Source organism: Spermophilus citellus, assembly GCF_964194105.1.
Source record: "Spermophilus citellus genome assembly, chromosome: 4".
Lineage (NCBI taxonomy): Eukaryota > Metazoa > Chordata > Mammalia > Rodentia > Sciuridae > Spermophilus > Spermophilus citellus.
The window spans coordinates 45,107,985-45,129,317 of record NC_138185.1 but is presented as its reverse complement, the minus strand read 5'-3'; the positions used below and the strand labels follow the sequence as shown (position 1 = coordinate 45,129,317).

At 37.4% G+C, this 21,333-nt stretch overlaps 1 protein-coding gene across 1 annotated transcript; it reads left to right on the top strand.

Moving 5' to 3' along the window:
* The first annotated feature begins 34 nt into the window (after positions 1–34).
* On the top strand, positions 35–20,774 carry CRNKL1 (crooked neck pre-mRNA splicing factor 1). Its single transcript, XM_081290917.1, has 14 exons — positions 35–219; positions 2,339–2,491; positions 3,399–3,490; positions 4,373–4,531; positions 4,979–5,145; positions 9,367–9,545; positions 10,673–10,843; positions 13,168–13,359; positions 14,556–14,615; positions 15,302–15,382; positions 16,059–16,298; positions 17,462–17,563; positions 18,196–18,444; positions 19,361–20,774. Exons 1-14 carry the CDS (start codon positions 169–171, stop codon positions 19,526–19,528), a joined length of 2,064 nt encoding a protein of 687 aa, XP_081147043.1. The 5' UTR covers positions 35–168; the 3' UTR covers positions 19,529–20,774.
* The last annotated feature ends 559 nt before the right edge of the window (positions 20,775–21,333 follow it).

Here is a 21,333-nt window from a genome sequence, read left to right as displayed (position 1 = left end):
CATTCGTCACGGCGCGTGAGGAAGGCCAAAGGTCAGCCCAGCGAGTTCCGCTTCCGGTTCCGGCACCCGGTTTGTTGTCGGAAAGCTTTGTGGTCTTGGCGAGCTTTCTGGGGTGATCTCTGGGGTGTGGTGAGGGCAGGGAATCTCCCGAAGCCAGCTGCTGCAGACATGGCGGCCTCCACCGCAGCCGGGAAACAGCGCATTCCCAAAGTGGCCAAGGTAGGCGATAGAGGGGCTTTGTGGGAGGGGGTCCGGGAAAGAGCCCCCCCCCCCGCAGCCCCGGTGGTGCCCGGGTCAAGAGGGTATTGTCTGGGGGACAGGCCCTCTCTGGGAGAGTCCGTAGGGGAAACTAGGGGAAGGGGCTATCGGTGTTGAGACTAGGGGTCTTGCTCCCTAGAGCACGACTTGCACTGATTGGCATAGCCCTCGTTCTGGAAGTAATTCTTGCAGGGCAAGGTGGGGTCGTTCAGCAAATATTTGTCGAGCCAAGCACAGTGTTAGGTGCTGGAATTCACCCTAAACGGGCAGTTGGCACTACTCAAAACACGAGTAAATGTGAGGTGGCAGTCTTGCTAAATGTTACTCAAGCAAAAGGGTTGTGTAGGCCGGTCTGCAGAGTAAACTTGGCTGAGGACTTGAAGGCTGCGTGAGAGTTAGCCCAATTGATATTGGAGGGAATGAGAGTAGATAATAGGAGTTGCTTAGTGACACAATTTAAATAAGTTAATTGTAGATTTATTATCTGTTATTTTCAAGGATGGCTGATACTGGTTATTAATATATGGCAGTCTTTGTCCTAAACCAGTACAGATACTCTTTCTCCTATTTGTTTTTCCAACCCATAGGGCTTTCTTAAGCTTGACCTTCAGATATCAGTCTAGATGGATTTCAGAGATACTGCATATAAAGCACTTGTATTCATTAAATACAAATTATCATCAACATCATCATCATCATTGCTCCATGCATCACATTAAATATTAATTTTTATTGAATATTTCTTATTCAATTTTTTTTGAGGTACTAGGAATTGAATTTAGGGCTTTGCACATGCTAGGCAAGTGCTTTGCCACTGAGCCACATCATCAACCATTTTTATTTTGAGACAGAATCTTGCTTACTTGCCCAGGCTGGTGGTGAATTTGAGATCTCCTGCCCAGTGTGCCTGGCTAATTCTGCAAACTTTTATTGTCATCACTGGTTCAGTAGAAATAGAATGCCAGCTATATTAAAATTTATAGCCATATTTAAATATAATTTAAACATTTTTCATACCCACATTTAAAAATGCAAAATGACTTTAATAATATATTTTATTTAATCCAGTGAATTCAAAGTGTTCATCATGTAATTAGTATAAAAATGTGTAGTAAGGGCTGGGGTTGTGGCTCAGCGGTAGAGTGCTCACCTAGCACATGCAAGGCCCTGGGTTCGATTCTCAGCACCACATAAAAATAAGTAAACAAAATAAAGATATTGTGTCCAACTACAACTAAAAAATAAATTTAAAAAATGTTTAGTAAGGTCGTTCATTCTTTTTTTAATACTAAGCCTTAAAAACTAGTGTTTTACACTTATAGGCCAACTCAACATAGACTCACTATATGTAACTCATAGCCACTGTGTTCGACAACACAGTTCTAAGACCTCAAGAAGCTTGGAGTCTAATGATGTTCAGGAAGTTTAAGTTGACTTAAAATGCTATGAAAAACCAAACCAAATAATCAACAAGAGCATTAAAATAAATTTAAGAATTCTGTAAATGGGCTGGGCATGGTGGTGCACATGTTTAATCCCAGTGGCTTGGGAGGCCGAGGCAGGAGGATGGCGAGTTTAAAGCCAGCCTCAGGAAAAATAAGGTGCTAAACAACTCAGTGAGATCCTGTCTCTAAATAAAATATAAAATAGGGCTAGGGATGTGGCTCAGTGGTTGGATGTCCCTGAGTTCAATACCTAGTACCAAAAGAAAAAAAAAAGAATTCTGTAAATGGAAGTCATAATGCTAGGTAAGAAACTATACAACTCTTGATAAAGCAATACCTCTGATGAGAATTTTACCTAGTCTCACAGTTTATTATAGTCATCTAAAAGGGAAAACTTGCAATTATTTTTGCCACCTTTTTCTCTTGAGACTTTTACCTATTTGTTTGTAGTAGGTGTAATTCCAGATCAAAAATTTTTTCCTATTCAGTCTCATGGAGAAATGTGAACATGGCATACCAAGAGGGCATCTTGTAGTCATACTTAGGAAGTTCACATCCTAAAAACTTTGTGCTTGTTTCTTATACCCTGTGTAAAGAATATCTACCAAAAATAGACATGTCTTCTTTCTTAAAAGGTAAAAAATAAAGCCCCAGCTGAAGTACAAATAACTGCTGAACAACTTTTACGAGAGGCTAAAGAAAGAGAACTTGAGCTTCTTCCACCTCCACCTCAACAGAAGATCACAGATGAAGAAGAATTAAATGATTACAAACTAAGGAAAAGGAAGGTCAGTTCATCCACTAAATGTTAAGAGTTTATAGGTTGGTTTGGAAAGCTCCTTATTGCTTTGAATGTATAAAAATGTAATGAAGTGTTTCTGTTTCTAGCCACATGAATATATATTTTTGGGTTATCAGATAACTGTGTTCTATAGAAACATATATATATATATATATATACACACACACACACACACACACAAAAAAAAAAAAAAATGTGCCATGAATTGTCTGTTTAAAAGAAATTAAATTCACTAGAGACATAATTTTTAGTGCTGAACCAAAGATGGGTGGAAGTTTAACAGGCAGAACAACTGGCACGTGGAAGAGAAGTCTGCTTGGCAAGGCTCATTGTGTACTTCTGTCTGTATCACCTTTTGTGGTTAAGAGTTAGGACCTGGGGAAGAACCACAAGAAGGCTTTGGCATCTGGTTTGACCTCCTCACTCTAGAATGTTGGGTTACTTTAACCCACTAATCCTGCTGTGTCCACTTATTTGTTATTCTCAATGAGTTGCATAGGAAATTCTGAGAATTACTGAGAGAACTTAAAGGTAATAATTGAAAACATTTTTCTGATGAGGAGCAACAATAGAGAACTTAAAGGTAATATTTGAAAACATTTTCTTATGAGGAGCAACAATAGCAATAATATTTAACAATATTAAAGTATCAGTTGTCATGGATTAGAGACAATATCAACAATTCTGCTAATAACTTTTTATATCTACAGTTTTCTCAAAGAAATATGTGATTATAAACTTCTTTAGTTTCTTATTTCTCAAAGGCTCCAGCATGTAACTTCTCTTAAATAAGAATAAAATGAACAACAGTTTCAGAAGAAAGCTTAAAATAGGCAAAAGTAATCCTATTTTAAGTCAGTTTCCCTTTATTGACCCTCTTTGCCTTCTTCCAGACTTTTGAAGATAACATAAGAAAAAACAGGACGGTGATTAGTAACTGGATAAAATACGCACAATGGGAAGAAAGTCTAAAGGAGATTCAAAGGTAAAATTGCTAAGATTATAATTGTGAATATAAAGATGCCATAAATTAAAAATATAAAAATATAGAAAATATTGTTGTTGAGAGTATAATTTTGTAGGTAAAGATGTCATAATTTGACAGGTAAAAAAGAACAGAAAAATTTAAAGCACAAATAAAATAGTATGCCTCTGGTATTTGTTCCATGGAACCCAAGGGTTCCCGTGAAGGGCCTCAGGGTTGCTTCATGGATAATCCTGAGGGTCGTGGCAAGAGGAGGTTCCACAGGTATGTCTTGCCACCAGCACACACTGCAGATACGGAAACCTAGAGTCTGCCTATAGATTCACCTGATTTATATGTTATTGAGATTTTTTTAAGATAAAAGTGGTCTGCCAAAAAACAGTGACCAACAAGATAAAAATTGTATCCTGATCCTTGGTGTTATGTAGCCTTTCTGCATTCTCCCCTCGCTCCCTTTTCTCTAGTGTGCCTGTGTACTTGCCACTCCCTCAGTACATTATTTCTCCTTGTCAAGTCACTTGGCTGTTATCTCTACCTGTAAGGAGTACTCTTCCTCACAACCTTAGGCCCCAGATACATTGGAACTCTCTTCAAGTTCAGAATTCTAGGCTAGATGATGTCCACCACACATCATCATTTCTTTCTCCCTATTTCCTGTGCAGATCTTGATGATAATGTTTATCATATTGTACTGTAGTTACATGCTAGCCTATCCTTCTGTAAGACTTTATAAGATACTTGAGAATTTGCTATTTCTTCATCATTTTATGACCAGAACCTGGCTCATGGTAGACACTCAATGAAATTCATACAGTTTGAAATAATTACTACATATGTTACATGCACTTTTTTTTTGATACCCTTTAAATCTTACTTCTTAAGGGCACGATCCATATACGAGCGTGCTTTAGATGTAGACTATCGAAATATTACACTGTGGCTGAAATATGCAGAAATGGAAATGAAGAATCGCCAAGTTAATCATGCCCGAAATATCTGGGACCGTGCCATCACAACTCTGCCACGAGTCAACCAGTTCTGGTAAGTTTCTGATCTAATAGAACACCCTTTTGTAGACGAGAAAAGTTCCCCAATTTTGTGTATTTCCTTTATTTATATAGTTATAACATTGTACATAATTAAATTTGCATCCTGTTTTTAAGATCTTATGAGTGCTTTTTAATGATCTATTGTCATAAGCCTAATGTTAAGTAGTTTTGTAATCAAAACTAAAACTTTGATTACGATAATATTTCATGCATTAGAAACTTCTTGTTGGAGTAGGCACTCTTTTAAAAAAAATACTTTTCCCTCTAAGGTTCATCCTTTTTCAACTTTATATTTCAGTGGAAAACATGTTTGATTTAACCATGAGGAAAGATAAAATTTGAATCTTTCCATTAATAAAAGAATAGCTAAAAATTGTCCAGGCTCATTTTTTCCCTAAGTCATTCTCATGACAGATATTTTTGGGTGATCTTATTAAAGGTACAAGTACACATACATGGAGGAGATGTTGGGGAACATTGCTGGTGCCCGCCAGGTGTTTGAGCGCTGGATGGAGTGGCAGCCTGAGGAGCAAGCTTGGCACTCCTATATCAACTTTGAGCTAAGATACAAAGAGGTGGAACGGGCCCGCACAATTTATGAACGATATATCCTTTGAATGAGATATGAGTGGTACTGTTATTGTCCTGGGAGCTACTCCTCCCATAGAGCTGTTATGGGCAGGACATGGAACCATTAGTATTACACCAGAAGTCAGAAATGAATTTTCATCAGCTTCACATTTATTTTGTAGGGGTAGATTGATCATACTGAAAATTTGTGATCTGGGTAGTTGAGTCCTTTCCAGTGAGGCTTTAGGTTTATTTCTATTTTAGTAATAATGTTTTGATTCCTTGTAGAAAATGATAACACTAAGGTCCTTGCTGCTATAGCCAGTCCTGTTTTTGTTTTTTTGAGGTTTGTGTTGGACATTAGCACCGTTACTGCAGTTCACCCAGAAGTTTACTGTTTACCAGCTGTGTGATGCTGTCACTTCTTGTTGAGCTAGGCAGTTTTCTGCAAAATTTAACTCCTTTGAACCCTGATGCCCTCTTCTTTAAAACCAGAATAAAAATATCTGTGGTGTGTGCTGGGGTGTAGCTTAGTGGTAGAGCACTTGCCTAATAGTTGCAAGGTCCTAAGTGATTCCCATCACAACAACAACAAAAAAACTCTGTTGGTTTGAAGATTAGTCAATAACTTGAAAGCACTCTTAGAAACAGAAGCAGAATGATCCTCACTACTCACAGATCCCATAGTTGGAAGTTTACATTCTTGATGAAATTTATTTGCAATTGCTGAATCAGCAATTACAGTACTTTACAATCATTTTTGGACATGTGCACAGCAGTGAAAAATTTGATTTGCTTGCTGTGCATATTTCCACCCTGGGTCCAACAAAGCAGTACTCTGCCTCCATGTTTCAGCTGCAAATAGTGATGCCCAGATGGTGAAGAGAGGAGAGGTCAGTGCTGTGCCTCTCAAGGAGCTCTAGCTCTGGGGACATTAGGATGGGACTTGATACTCAATTCTGACCCCTTTAGTGGGCAATCTCAGGTCAGTCACTTAACACTTTGGGACGATATCTTCTCTTGTACAATAAAGAAAACAACCTTCTAAGATGAGTTATTTTTAGAATTTCAGGTTATAATGTATACAAGATGTGTATGTATACACAGTTTCCCTAGGAGTAATGGCTTGGCATTCAGTGTTTGCAGTGACTTTATAGAACGTTACCTACTGTAAATAAAAAGAATCAGCTTTATCATGCAATGTTAAGGTCTTCTGTCTCTATTTGTTTTAACATTAGTTTCATAAAAGCTTTCATATCACTTGCTGTGTGCCATACATTATTCTAAACACTTTAAAAATAATATCAATCCCTCTTCAAAGCTCTGCAATGCAGGAACTACTCCCATTCTGCACTTGAGGAAACAGGCATGACTGAGTAAGTGGCATGACTGAGATCTTACAGGTATTGATGGAAGTGGGATTTGAACCTAGCAGAGCAGCTTCAGAACTGACATTCTTAAAGTCTTTACCATATTTGAATGTATTACTACTTTGGAAATTAATTCTCTGTTCAGGGAAGATAGATTAAAAATAGGTTCTGGTAGGAAATAAAATGGTAATTCAAAACTTTCTCTTTTGGCAATTTTCTTCATGTGGTGTGGTTATTCCCCCCTCCCCTTAATCACATGTTCAAGTATTAAAGTTATTGAGCTTATAATAACATAGATACTATTTATTGACTATATTATTTATTTTTGTTAATAATACATTGCAGTTTTTAAATTTTTAATTGATTTTATTTTTTAAATACATGAGAGTGGAATGCATTATAATCTTATCACACATATACAGCACAATTTTTCATATCTCTGTATATAAAGTGTGTTCACACTAATTCATGTCTTCATACATGTACTTTGGATAATGATGAATATCACATTCCACCATCATTGCTTACCCCCTACCCTCTCCTTTCCCCTCCCACCCTTCTGCCCTAACTAGAGTTCGTCTATTCTCATCTAGAAGAGGTGCTCCCCTTCCCTATCCCATTATGGGTCAGTCAGTCACCTTATGTCAGAGAAAACATTTGGCATTTGTTTTTTTTGGGGGGGATTGGCTAACTTCACTTAGCATTATTTTCCCCAGTGCCATCCATTCACCTGCAAATGCCATGATTTTATTCTCTTTTATTGCTGAGTAAAATTCCATTGTGTATATATGCCACATTTTTGTAATCTATTCATCTACTGAGGGGCATCTAGGTTGGTTCTACAGTTTAACTATTGTGAAATGTGCTGCTATAAGCATTGATATGGCTGTGTCCCTGTAGTATGCTGTTTTTAAGTCCTTTGGGTATAGACTGAGGAGTGGGATAGCTGGGTCAAATGATGGTCCCATTCCCAATTTTCCAAGGAATCTCCATACTGCTTTCCATATTGGCTGCACCAATTTGGAGTCTCACCAGCAGTGTATGAGTGTTCCTTTTTTTCGCACATCCTCGCCAACACTTATTGTTGTTTGTCTTCATAACAGCTGCCATTTCTGACTGGAGTGAGATGATATCTTATAGTTTGATTTGCATTTCTCTAATTGCTAGAGATGATGAACATTTTTTCAAATGTTGTTAATCATTGTATATCCTCTTCTGAGAAGTGTCTGTTCATGTCCTTGGCCCATTTATTGATTATTTGTTTTTTTGGTGCTTAGCTTTTTGAGTTCTTTATATATACCCTAGAGATTAGTGCTCTATCTGATGTGTGAAGGGTTAAAAATTTGCTTCTAAGATGTAGGCTCTCTATTCACCTCACAGATTGTTTCTTTTGCTGAGAAGAAACTTTTTAGTTTGAGGCCATCCCATTTATTGATTCTTGGTTTTGATTCTTATGCTATAGGAGTCTTATTAAGGAAGTTGGGGCCAAATCTGATATGATGGGGATTAGGGCCTACTTTTTCTTCTATTAGATGCAGAGTCTCTGGTTTAATTCCTAGGTCCTTGATCCACCTTGAGTTGAGTTTTGTGCATGGTGAGAGATAGGGGTTTAATTTCATTTTGTTGCATATGGGTCTCTTTTTGGGACCACTCGTATGACTTGAGCACCTGGTGCTATCTCCCTATCTTGCCTGGAGATTTCCTAGTTCCTGGTTTCTCCATTAGGCTCCAAACTTTAGCCCCTTCTCCCTCTCCCCTAGCAGTTCCCAATTGAGGAACCTCCCACACCGTGGCTCCCATGGATAGCTCCGTGGTCACACTGCACACCTGTGTTTGGCAGCTACTATGTTGGATTACCGCTGCTGGGGAGGGGGGGGGTTGGAAAGCTGTTATCTGGCCACTGGAGATCTGATCTGGGAGCTGCCCCCACCTAACGTGGCGAGAATGTTGAAATAAGATGGAGGCAGTCTCCTTTCAGCGCCGGGGTGTCTGGTGAGGTAGGGGGGAGTCAGATGATGGCGTTGTGCTATGGGTAGGTAGCAGCTTAGTGACTTGCGTGGGAGCTGAGCGAAGTCTTGGCGATCTGCAGATGTGTTGATAGGTGATTCTGCTAAGGCACTCCGGAGCCTTGTGTGGGCCAGAACTTTGGTCTTGAACTTCAGGTTTTGGGTCCTGCTCGAATGCCAGGCGTCCTATTCCAACGCTGAGGTCTGGAGCCCTTCGCGGGGTCACAGCGTTGTTGATTTCTATGGAGAGCAGCTGTATTGGGGTCCTCTAACACTCTCAGAGATGCAGTATTCCGAATAGGTGAGATCTGGATTACAGAGCAACACAGAATGCTGCCTTCTCTGGCCCACCATCTTGAAAACCCTTATTTTTTAAATTTATTATTGCAATACTAAAGATAGAACCCAGAACCCCATGCATGCTAGGCAAGTACTCTACCACTAAGTTATACCCTCAGCCCTTGACTCTGTTCTTTTAGCCAGAAACTGGTAAGGGATTTATATATTTTTTTGTCATTTAAAACTGACAGTAACCTATTGTGGTTGGTATTAGTTTTCCATATATACAGAAGAAAAGCTGAAACAAATGAAATTACTTATCTGCAATTACATGATTAGTAACCAGCATTGAGATTTCTCTTTGGCTTCAAACTTCTATTTATACCCACTACTACAATATTGAATAAACACTGAGGGCACATAGAGGCAAATACCCTTGTGAAGGCCAGGGAGGAGTTTTATTGCACCTTTGTATGTTTGTTATCAACCCTAGAGGGTAGTTTGAATTATTGGGGTGTTAGGGTTTATTATGGTTTTGGTATTTATGTGATTTTTTTTAAAGCCATGTTATCTTTCCTGGTATTTCCTTAATTTCCCTGTACTTGTCCTTGTACACCCTGATGTGAAGAACTGGATCAAGTATGCCCGCTTTGAAGAAAAACATGCTTATTTTGCCCATGCACGGAAAGTGTATGAGAGAGCTGTTGAATTCTTTGGAGATGAACATATGGATGAACACCTTTATGTTGCCTTTGCCAAATTTGAGGAAAATCAGAAAGAAGTAAGTATACTTCAGTAACTTGATTGCATTGTGAAACATCTTAGAAAAGGTTACATCTTGTGCCCAATGAGGTCATTTCCATTTTTTTCTTACTCATCTTTGGAGAAAATGTTTTGCAAAGACAAAAATAATTTCATAAAGAAAATAACATACATATATGGCTGAGGTGCAGATTGGGAATTGAGTGATTATAGATTTCACTATAATTGTCTTAATTTTGTTTTATTTGTTTGAAAGTTAAGCTTTTAAATCTTAATGTCTATAAACTGTAGAGTTCTTTGGCAGCTTCATTAAAGGAAGGTAAAAAACCTGGACAGCAAAAAGCCAAAAGGTCACAGAACAGAGAACAGAATTCAGAATGAAACAGATATTTCCCCACAAAATAAGTTCTTCTCTTTCTTAGTTATACAAAAGAATTTCTGACAGTACCTCAAATAATGTAGATTTGACAGAGTTAGGCTGAGACTTTGCACAAATGCTGGAGAGTCCAGGTTCTGTTGTAAAAGGGAAGGATAGAAGGGCTTAAAGTGGGTGATCGAATATGAAAACTTAAAATATTTAAGGAAAACTTCTGGCTAATTTATAGAGAATATATTGCAGAGGAGGGGGGATTAGCAAAAGTAGAATGAGGTGAGACTTATGGGGAGACTTTTGAAATAATCCAGGTTAGAAATGGAGATAGGTCAGCAACAGGGAGAGAAGAAAAGGACTGTGTTGAAGAGGTAGAAATGGCAGGGCCTGTTGAAGAAATGAATGTGGAAAATGAGAAAAGAAAAGGAACAAAGAGATTTTGATGTGAGCTAGCATGTGACTATAGTGTTGCCTACTAAGATTGGGAAGACTGGGAAAGAACCAGCTTGGGAGTGGGAGAAAGAAGTTCAGTTTGGGTCCTGGTTAGTTTGAGATTTGTAATAATCCTCCAACTTAAAGTATTAGCTAGCCAGCATTAAATGTGAAGCTCAAAGAAGAGCTTCTGACACAAATACTTTCAACCAAAGAGAGAAGAAAAGGTTTATTTTGGACATTTTGATAACTTAAAATCTTATAGTTTATACCACAATTACTCTCTTTTTTCATGACTAGAATGAGAATGTGTAATGGAAGGTAGTCATCCTATCTGCTTTTAGTTTGAAAGGGTACGAGTCATCTATAAGTATGCCCTGGATAGAATTCCAAAACACGAGGCCCAAGAACTCTTTAAAAATTATACCATCTTTGAGAAGAAGTTTGGCGACAGGAGGGGTATTGAAGATATCATCGTGAGCAAACGGAGATTCCAGTATGAAGAAGAAGTGAAGGTGGGTGCTGGTGTGGGTGGTTAATTCTGAAGTGCTCATTAGTACTAGCTGCTCTGGCATAAAAAATGGCTAGTTAGGACTATCAGTGGTAACTCTTTTTAATAAGATCTGTGATCAGCTGGTACATTTCAGACAAGTTAGAATATAGAGGCTGATAGAAAAGGCAGGCAAACCATATTGGATTTGCTCTACCATTCACAAGTGGAAAGTCATCTATTGGTTGCTGATTGTGTATGTGGAACTTGAAAAGAAATGTAGAAACCAGTTGAGTTCATTTTTGGAAGAAGATGGAAGAGTTGTAGGTATCTAAAATCCTGTTTTGCACATTATTGCCCTTTAGCTTTAACTGCCTGGAAAAAAGATGTATCATAGATATGATTCTATTCTCATCTCTTTATGTACTGTGTTGATTTCAATTTAAAATAATAGCATTTTCCTTCACTGGTATGCTGTGTATTTAAAATTATTTTTGCTTAGATTAAAATTTCTCCAAGCAGGGCTGGGGATGTGGCTCAAGCGGTGGCGCGCTTGCCTGGCATGCGTGCAGCCCGGGTTCGATCCTCAGCACCACGTACAAACAAGGATGTTGTGTCCGCCAAAAACTAGAAAATAAATATTGAAAAATTCTCTCTCTCTCTCTCTCTCTCACTCTATCTTTAAAAAAAAAAAAAAATTTCTCCAAGCAAAGGAGTAATTCTGGTGTTAAGTGCTATGGTAGGTCAGCAAGGTATTTTCAAGAAAAATTACTATTCTCTGAAAATGTAGGGTTTCATAATTGTATGATAAAAATCCATTGTAATTTTATTATAAATCCAGTGATATGTAGTCATATGTATGTGCACCTTAATAAGGATGATATCTCATTATTGAGTAGTGATCTGGGAGTGATGACTCTGGAGGAAAGGGCCACACCTAGCCAGTAACCTCTCCTTTGGTTTCCCGCGGGGGGCCAGCCCCGGCGGGGTCCAGGGTGTCCCGAAGGAGGAGTGGCGTCGGCGAAATGATGAGACAGGAGTCGTTCCCTTTGAGCAATCTTCAGAGAGAGAGCTAAAGCAGCTTTTCTCTGGGTCCCCCTTTTATTACAATTTTTCTCATCATTATAGATTCACAATACGTCATTGATTATATAACTTAAAACTTTGCCAAGACATGACATTTCCTTAACCATGATTGAGAGCACACCGATCTACATTCTTCCAGGATATGACCCCCAGCCATACAATCATCAAAGTACAGATTCATCAATAAAACATGTCACCAATTTACATCCTTCAGATTTTCCCAAGATTTACTATTTTTCCCAAGATGTTATTTCCTTATTAACTAATGTCAAACTACGTAACCAGACTCTAAGTCTCCTAATTAATCATTAACCTAAAGTAACACCTGCACTTTATTTTTAATCTAAAATTCCCATCTAAAAAAGTCCCTTTAAATCTTATATTTAAAATGTCCTAAAGTTTATGAATCATCCTTAAAGCATATCAGAAACCTATATAACTAAAGACTTAATAATTTCTAAACTTAAGAATCTAAATAATATTTTTAACATTATTCTAAAACTGTGTCTTATAAAGCTATTTTAATTAATTCCTAAATTTATTCTCATAAAACTGGTTGAGCTGCTTTCTCAGAGAGTTTCTTTTGTTTCTCAGTCAAGGTACACTAGTTCTCAAAGAATTTGTTTCTCAGTCAAGGTACGCTAGTTCTCAAAGAGTTTGTTTCTCAGTCAAGGTGTACTAGTTCTCAAAGAGTTTGTTTTTCAGAGGATGATTGTTGTCTGTTATTAGGTTTGTCCACAATGTACTAAGATAGAAGAATAGCCTTTTATTTTGTCCTTGATATGCTGAGGGGTGGGTAGCAGAACAGCTTCCAAGGCATGAACTACCTGTTCTGTTCTAGCCATCTGAAATTTAATTGTTTGGCATTTAACATACTCATGCCTCCTGTGAGAAACATAAGCATGAAAATGCAAAGTCACAATTACATAAAAAAGGGTCTCATGGTTTCGGTTACCCACCAACCAGTGTGGCTTTGCCAGCATTCATCCTCACTGTGACCCTGTCAAGACAGTGGGAGAGCGGCTTTGCCAACACTTTTTCTCACTGTGACCCTGTCAAGACAGCGAGTGGGGGATCGCCTTCACCAGTTTCCTTTTATTTTTTTATTTATACATATTCAGAAACAGTGTTTTTTAAATTAGATAACAGGTAAAATCTAACAGAAAAGGTGCTAATCTATAAAGAGTCATTCTGTGCCTCCTTTCAGCTCACATAGTATAGCTTTGGTTTTGTCTTTATTGATAAAGCAGCTTATCTTTCTAGGCTAATCCACACAATTATGATGCATGGTTTGATTACTTGCGCTTGGTGGAAAGTGACGCAGAAGCTGAAACTGTGCGTGAGGTCTATGAGAGAGCCATTGCCAATGTCCCACCAATTCAGGAGAAGAGGCACTGGAAGCGCTACATATATCTTTGGATCAACTATGCACTCTATGAAGAATTAGAGGCAAAGGTAAAAATATTGAATTTTATGTCAGCTGTTAATGATTTCCTTGTGTTGAGTGTGTACTCATAGCTTGTCTGTTATGGGTAGTGGATGATAGTTATAATCCTTGAAACAGAGAAGTTTAATTTTAAATTCTTACAGGCTTCTGTTCAGCCATAAAATTATACATTCTCTCTGCAAAATTTTAAATTCTCTATACCTGTTGTGGGAAAAGTTTAGGTAGTGTGTGTCTCTGTGTGTGTGTTGTCTTTCTTTGAAGCATTAGGAATTGAACTCAGGACCTTACACATGCTAGGCAAATGCTAAACCACTGTTTGTTTTTTTTTTTTTTAAGAGAGAGTGAGAGAGGAGAGAGAGAGAGAGAGAGAGAGAGAGAATTTTTAATATTTATTTTTTAGTTCTCGGCGGACACAACATCTTTGTTTGTATGTGGTGCTGAGGATCGAACCCGGGCCGCACGCATACCAGGCGAGCGCGCTACCGCTTGAGCCACATCCCCAGCCCCCACTGTTTGTTTTTAAAACCTGAAAATAAGATAATGTTTGGAACTTGAAAGGGAATAAAGAACCAGCCCTCAGGTTAATTATATATATTAATTTTATATAGTTTCCTATAATTTATGGTTTTTTTTTCCACAAATATAGCTCACATAAGATTATACGATTTTTTTTTTAAGAGAGAGAGAGAGAGAGGGAGGAAGGGAGGGAGGGAGGAGAGAATTTCAATATTTATTTTTCAGTTTTCGGCGGACACAACATCTTTGTTTGTATGTGGTGCTGAGGATCGAACCCGGGCCGCACGCATGCCAGGCGAGCGCGCTACCGCTTGAGCCATATCCCCAGCCCCAAGATTATATGATTTTATTTGAGGTTAAAATTAAATGACATTTATAGAAATTGGTCATGTATGTGAGTTAACAGGTAAAGATTAACCTGTTATTGATCTGAGAACATAAAACATCTTTCTTTCTCCTGTCAGGCAGAGTCTTTCTACAAAGAACACTCATGGAGTTTGATGTCTGTATTGTTGGTGATTTCTTAAAGTTTGGCCATTTTTAATCATAAATGAAATCAGGGTTTGAAAATAGTCACTGGAGAAAACATATTCAGTGTTGAGTGTGTACATTTTTACTGGTAAAATTAGTAACTAGTGAAGTTAATGTTAGCAATAAACTTAAAATTTTGTGAAAAATTTTTATACAGGATCCTGAAAGGACAAGACAGGTGTATCAAGCCTCTTTGGAACTAATTCCTCACAAAAAGGTATGCTTGCTCTAAAGTGTTCAACTCCAACCAGGACAAAATTCTCATGTATTACTTGTGAAATGATAGGATGAAATAACATTTAGTGATTATTTCCCTGGACTAGACACCATGGAAAACATAAATAAGAATGAGATTACACAGAGGATAACCTGTATTGAGAAACAAATTAATAATATAGATAATGTAAAAATTCAGAGGCTGGGTAATTTGAATAGGCTGAGTAGAAAGGAAGACATTGACAAGAATTCACACAACATATGTGAGAGACACAGAACTGTGTTTGTTGATAATTGAGTGCATCCCTTGCTTCTCTAGAGATGGTTGAGATGTTACCTCTGCCATGTTTCCTAGCACAAGAAACAAAGTCTTTCCTGCTGTTGAAGTATTGGCCAAATTATCTTCTCAGAATAGACATAGGATGTTCTGTCTACATACAAGCGGCCCACAAAACAAGGCCTATTCAAGGAGAGGCTGCAGTGTCATGAAGTACAGTAAAGTATCTGAATCATGATGTTTGTAACTGTTGTGAAATCTTTACTTGTAAGTAAGCAAAATACATCCTGCCTCAGAAGTTTCAGGAAAATCTAACTGCCAATAGCCTTTTGTTAATTTAAATTTTCTTTAATTCAACTTACTTTAAATGAATTTCTTCAGTTAAATATTTTTATGCTTTTGTTTCCTAGTTCACGTTTGCCAAAATGTGGTTATATTATGCACAATTTGAAATAAGACAGAAAAATTTACCATTTGCCAGAAGAGCTTTGGTAAGTAAAAAAGGATCAGATGCCTCATGAAGTTTCTTGAGAAAGAATTTAAAATCTTAATGCTTACAAGTTGTACAGTTCCTGCTCTACTAAAAACAACAACAGAAATTCCTATCACCATAAACTGGGACATGTTAAGAAAAACTCGTCAGATGATGATGCTTAAATTATTCTTATTACCTAGGGCAAGTGAACATTCTCTTTCAATATTGGAAATATCTATAGCTACCAATTGCTAGATCTGCCCTCAGACTAGATGCAGTAGTCTGGTCCTGTGCAAACTTCTGGTGTATTAAATGCATCTTCCTCCTAAAAATTGTTCTGAAATTTTAATAGGATCAAATACTATATTTAATTGTGATTTCTCTTCAGATAAGCTACTATTACCTTGGCTGTGGACAGCAAGTCTAGTTTCACTCTTTGATTAGCTTATTATTTGAAGGAGGTTTTAATATCCATTTTTTCTGAGAAAGTTCAAAGTCCAAAATAGTGGATTAGGTACCAGTGAGCACAGGCCATCTTGTCAGCTGGTTGAGCTAGAGAAGAGTCTTCTGGTCTTTTGTCAAGAGCCACTGTGAACAGTGTTATACCACAGAGCAATATTATGGACTGCCATGTTGAAATGATTGTGCAACCCACTGAGGTATTGCAGTCATCTGATCATTTTATTTTTCAGGGAACTTCTATAGGCAAATGTCCAAAGAACAAGTTATTTAAAGGCTACATAGAATTGGAGCTGCAGCTTCGAGAATTTGACAGATGCCGGAAGCTTTATGAAAAGTTCCTGGAATTTGGGCCTGAAAATTGTACCTCCTGGATTAAATTTGCAGAACTAGAGACAATCCTTGGTGATATTGAAAGAGCCCGGGCCATTTATGAGTTAGCCATCAGCCAACCACGCTTAGACATGCCAGAGGTGAGGATCTCAAGTTGCATATATTTTGTTCTAGAGACTTCTCTAGTATTCCTTTAGATAATCATCTAAGAGAGAGAGAGAGAGAGTGTGTGTTTTAGAATATAAACATGATCTGACTAGCCACAATCTTTTCTACTCAGATTAGGATTTTTCTGTTTGTAGGATAGGAAGATGGGTGGGGGTGAGGGTAGTTGGAAAATGAAGGCCTCTAGCTAGCTACCAGAGCACAGTAGACACCCAGAATGAATTAGGATATAATGGCATGGATGATGAGCTCTCTTCCTCCCTTCCTCAAGCCTGGAAAGGAAGAGAAGAGAAGGCCAGGCAAGCAAACAGCCAGCAGGTAGCCTATGTGGAGAACAGGAGAAATAGAGGTGGGGACTGCACATTCCTGTTCTAGTACAGTTTTGCCTGGATCGGACCAATAAAAGAGGCTCCAACCAAACCATAACGTGTCTAGAATTATAACTGCTGCTGTCCTGGCCAGCTTTCAGTAGTTAAGCTTTAGCCACATGGTGGCGCCAGACTATAGGACTGATTTGAGTGACACTAGAGTCACAACTCACTTGGCCATTTTGTCAGTATTGACCTAACATGACCCTACATTTAATGGTTCAGGCCCCACTGACCACATCAGGACAGTGCTTTGTATCTCTGGTTCCATCTCTTAGCCTCAATTCTTCCACTAGACTGCTGCTCCCACATGTCCAGGCCAGTTAATTTATCCTTGTGCTTGACTGGTAGGCACCTATTCAATAAATGCTTGTTGAGTTTAACTCAAATAACAAGGAATTTACAGTAAAGGTTAAGACATACTGGCTAATTTGGGCCAGTTTTCTCCCTCATGATTAATTGCATGTGGCAGAATCATAAAAGTACCTGGGAGACACTTGCTATTTCTCAGTTCTTGATTAAATTGAACATTCTGGAAAAACTCCAAAGGAGAATCTAAAACTGAATCCATGGTCTTTTGGCCTGTAGTCTAGAATTCTAGCCGAGTTTTAGCAAGCTTATAAATGCAGATATTATTTCATTCATTTGCTGTCAATTAACTTCTTAGCATAAGTTCTGTTCTTGAATGTAAATTAAAGTATAGGTAATTTGTGCTTTGGATGGGTGCATCTGCTTTGTAAATGTTAAGACTGACCTATTGTTTTTCTTAGGTGCTTTGGAAATCATATATTGATTTTGAAATTGAACAGGAAGAAACAGAAAGAACAAGAAATCTTTATCGACAATTGCTTCAGCGAACACAACATGTCAAGGTATCCTGTGATTTGTTGTTGATCTTTGATTTTGCTTGAATCAGCAGTCCTAAAAAAAATACTTTGTGTATTTTTTTATTAGAGAATTTAATTTAACTATACATAGTGATAAACATCTGTAATCTCATGTACTTGGGAGGCTGAGGCAGGAGGGTCAGAACTTGAAGGCTAGCTTGGGCACCTTATTGATACCCTATCCCAAGTAAAAATTTTAGAAAGGCTTGGGATGTAACTCAGTGGTAGAGCACTTGCCCAGCATGCATGAGGTTCAATCTCCAGTACCATAGGAAAAAAAGAAAATTTATTTTAAATTATTTCTTTGCTTTTAATGAGAACCCAAGTCTCAAGAGGACTTGTGAATGTTAAACTTATACAATGTATATGTTTATACTGCATGTGAATATCTTGGATATCATGAGATTGGAAAAAGTTCTTCTTTTCATGGTTATTATCAGATATAGAAACAAATTACTTCCATGCTTACATTGACTCATATAGTCAATGTATTCTGTGAAACACTAGAAATGACTATATCATATTCAGATATCATGAACTAGAAATTTGCTTTATTATTATTATGACTGCCATCTAGATGACATTGCTAATTTGATTCCTTAATAATTTTCTTTAAGGTATGGATCAGTTTTGCTCAGTTTGAGTTGTCTTCAGGGAAAGAAGGAAGTGTGGCTAAATGTAGACAGATTTATGAAGAGGCTAACAAAACCATGCGAAACTGTGAAGAAAAGGAAGAGAGACTTATGCTGCTAGAATCCTGGCGAAGCTTTGAAGATGAATTTGGAACAGCATCAGATAAGGAGAGAGTAGACAAACTCATGCCAGAAAAAGTCAAGAAGAGAAGAAAGGTCCAGGCTGATGATGGGGTAAGAGCTGAGCCTTGAAGCTATGTGTTACATGAGTAGAAATGTATAAGTTTAAAGTTTGTGCAATTGGCATATATACAACATGAGAATGGGAGCACACAGCCTAGAATAAGAGTCACTTGCAGTCCGGTTACTAAGGAAGGACAGCCAGGGTAGAGGATTGGGATGGGGATTGGCAAAAGCTTTTGGGGTACAGTTGAGTCCAGGAACTATATAAAATGTGATATTTCTAAAGTAGGAAGTCAATGTGGAGGGAAATAAACTCACCAAGTGGAGCTAATCCAGACAAAGTTTTGTAGGCATAGGAAAGAGTTTGGTGGGAATTTATTAAAAGCTTTTTATAGAAAATGACATAACAAGATTGCTGTTATTTCATACAGGAAAGCTTAAGAGTCTTAGATTGCATAAAGAAAACCTGTGAGAAAGCTGTTTTTGTAAGCTAAGTAAGTGCAGGTAGAAGTGGGGCCTAGAAGAGCAAATTTTGGCAAGTGAAATCAGTAGTCAGTTGGAGGTAAGGATGTAAGGGGCAGGAATTATAATAATAATGCACAGGTATATAGCTTTTGCTGTTAGATACATGTGAAGTAAAAAATCTTTAAAAGTGTAAATCTTAAACATAAGACTGCAAAATGTAGTTAGAGACACTATCTTCTTGGTTGACTGTGGAGCAGAATTTTCTTCCACCAGATTTTCCCATTTTGGTGAGCTACAACTCCAGCAACACCAACCTAGCAGCTGCTTATTCATGTCCTTTCTTTCAGGCTTGGCTTTTGAGTTTTTTGTAGTAGATTTTGATATTGTTTTGTAAATGAAGACAAGTTGAGTTAGAACTCTGGGTTTCCAGTAAAAACTCTCTGCTTTAACTAAAATTTAAGCCAAATGTTTTCTTGCCTTTTAATTTGCTTTATTTCTATAGTCTGATGCAGGATGGGAAGAATACTATGATTACATCTTTCCAGAAGATGCTGCCAACCAACCTAACCTCAAGCTCTTGGCCATGGCCAAACTTTGGAAGAAACAGCAACAGGAAAAGGAGGCTGCTCAGCAAGATCCAGATAAGGATGTGGATGAGAGTGAATCCTGATGTTTTCTTCGTATTGAAAAGTGTTTTTGGAACTCTTGAGACTCCTGGAAGTTTTTATATTCACCAGCAAGGAATTATTTGGGATTTTTGATGGCTACTTTTTTGAATCATTTTTAAAATGCTCTTGATTAGGTAGGGGTGAGGAATTGCAAGTAAATGCATTTTTTAAATGCCGGATTTCTTCACTTGACTCCAAACTTTCCTAATGTTTGTCTATATCATGCATTAGGAAATGTAATTGAGGTTATGCTTAGCATCTATTTTAGATGGACCTGCAGACTTTTTTGACTTATTTTTCAGGTTACAGTCTGCAGTAATTTTTCAGATATAGTTTTCTGATGTTATGCATTCATGAAACCTATAACTTTTTACTGTTTTCAAAGTCAGTCTTGAATTCAGTTTCCAGCACTGCCACTTAGTGATTGTGTATTTTAACCTTTTTTTTTTTTTTTTTCAGTTTCCTTGCTCGTAAAATAGGCCAATTCTTTGACAGCACATTTCAAAATTATATTAGAAAAATACCTGGTGCACAGTAAGTGGATAAAACGTTTGTTCTTTTCCAGTCTTAAATATGTTCATTCCTTGTAAATCAGGATATGCTTGAATTAACATCAAAACATCTTTACCTTCTCAATAGTGGCCAGTTATACCAAAAGCTATTAAAAACATTGCAAAGTTAACTTACAGTGACTATTTTTCTGAAGTCATTTTTACCAATAACATTTAGTTTCAATTATACCATTATTAGTTCCTTAAACTGGTTTGAGTGTTGTAGTTGAGTTTTGACTTGTTTTATAAGGTGTGCTGTGAAAAATGATGCCCCCTTTCAAAGTTTTGTAAATGAAGACAAGTTAAGCTTAAACTATTAATGGAGTCTCTAAAATCAGTCTTCTTGGAGCCTTTGGTATACTGCTATATATCATGAATCTTCATAATGATGCTGTCCTATTGTTTCCCAAATTTAATGAACAATGGAATTATAAATTTTATCTAGAATATTATCTCTGTGCTAAGTACAAAAAAAGTTTACTCATAACACCCAACATGTTAAACTTAGCCTAGGGGTTTAGAGCATACGTAAAAACACTGAAGGTACCATATACTAAATAATGAAAGCTTAAAGTAGCACAAGAATGAAAACATTATTAATATTATGATGTATTACTTACATTCTCAAGCAGAAAAACTGATCTGTTTCATTTAACTTAACTGGTATTTCAAGCATACTTTTTTGTTTTGCTTTGTTTACTACACAAACATACAGCTGTATTTTCAAGACTCTCACCTGTAGGACCATTAATAAGTAAATTTAATATTAAATGTATAAATTCATCCAAGGGAGTAAGAGACTTGGTTATTAATTTCTATCTTGAAAATTAGGGCATTTGAGGGCACAAGAAAACAGAACTAATAATAAGCCTTTTTGTCTTCTGCTTTTGTTACTGGACCTCACACTTTGGGGTGTCAGATTGGTTATACTGACTGAGGTCTTAGGAGAATCTGATTGTCCTTTACTAAATATGCAGTCAAGGGGAAAGACAAAAATAGGTCTGAACGTTAATGACCAGCCAGTCTTCCTAGAATTATCTGTTCTGTTTAGGTTGCATGTAGACATAAGAAAAAGTTAGGGATCATGTTCTCAAAGTCATAACAAACGTGCCAGTGTGAAATGCTGGAAGGAAAGTTATTCTCCTATGGGAGAACATAAAAGATGCATTTATCTTTTTCCTGAACTTCACCAAAATCCTTTCTACAGTAAAAGCTTTTTAATCATTTCATGTGGATTTTTCTTTAGTTTTTTCTTT

What these genes read in the sequence shown, in the direction of transcription:
- CRNKL1 (XM_081290917.1), top strand. Translation starts at nt 169, where the DNA reads ATGGCGGCCTCCACCGCAGCCGGGAAACAGCGCATTCCCAAAGTGGCC. An exon ending in AGTCTAAAGGAGATTCAAAG is followed by an intron (nt 3,491 to 4,372) that starts GTAAAATTGCTA and finishes TTACTTCTTAAG; the next exon opens with GGCACGATCCATATACGAGC. An exon ending in CCGCACAATTTATGAACGAT is followed by an intron (nt 5,146 to 9,366) that starts ATATCCTTTGAA and finishes ATTTCCCTGTAC; the next exon opens with TTGTCCTTGTACACCCTGAT.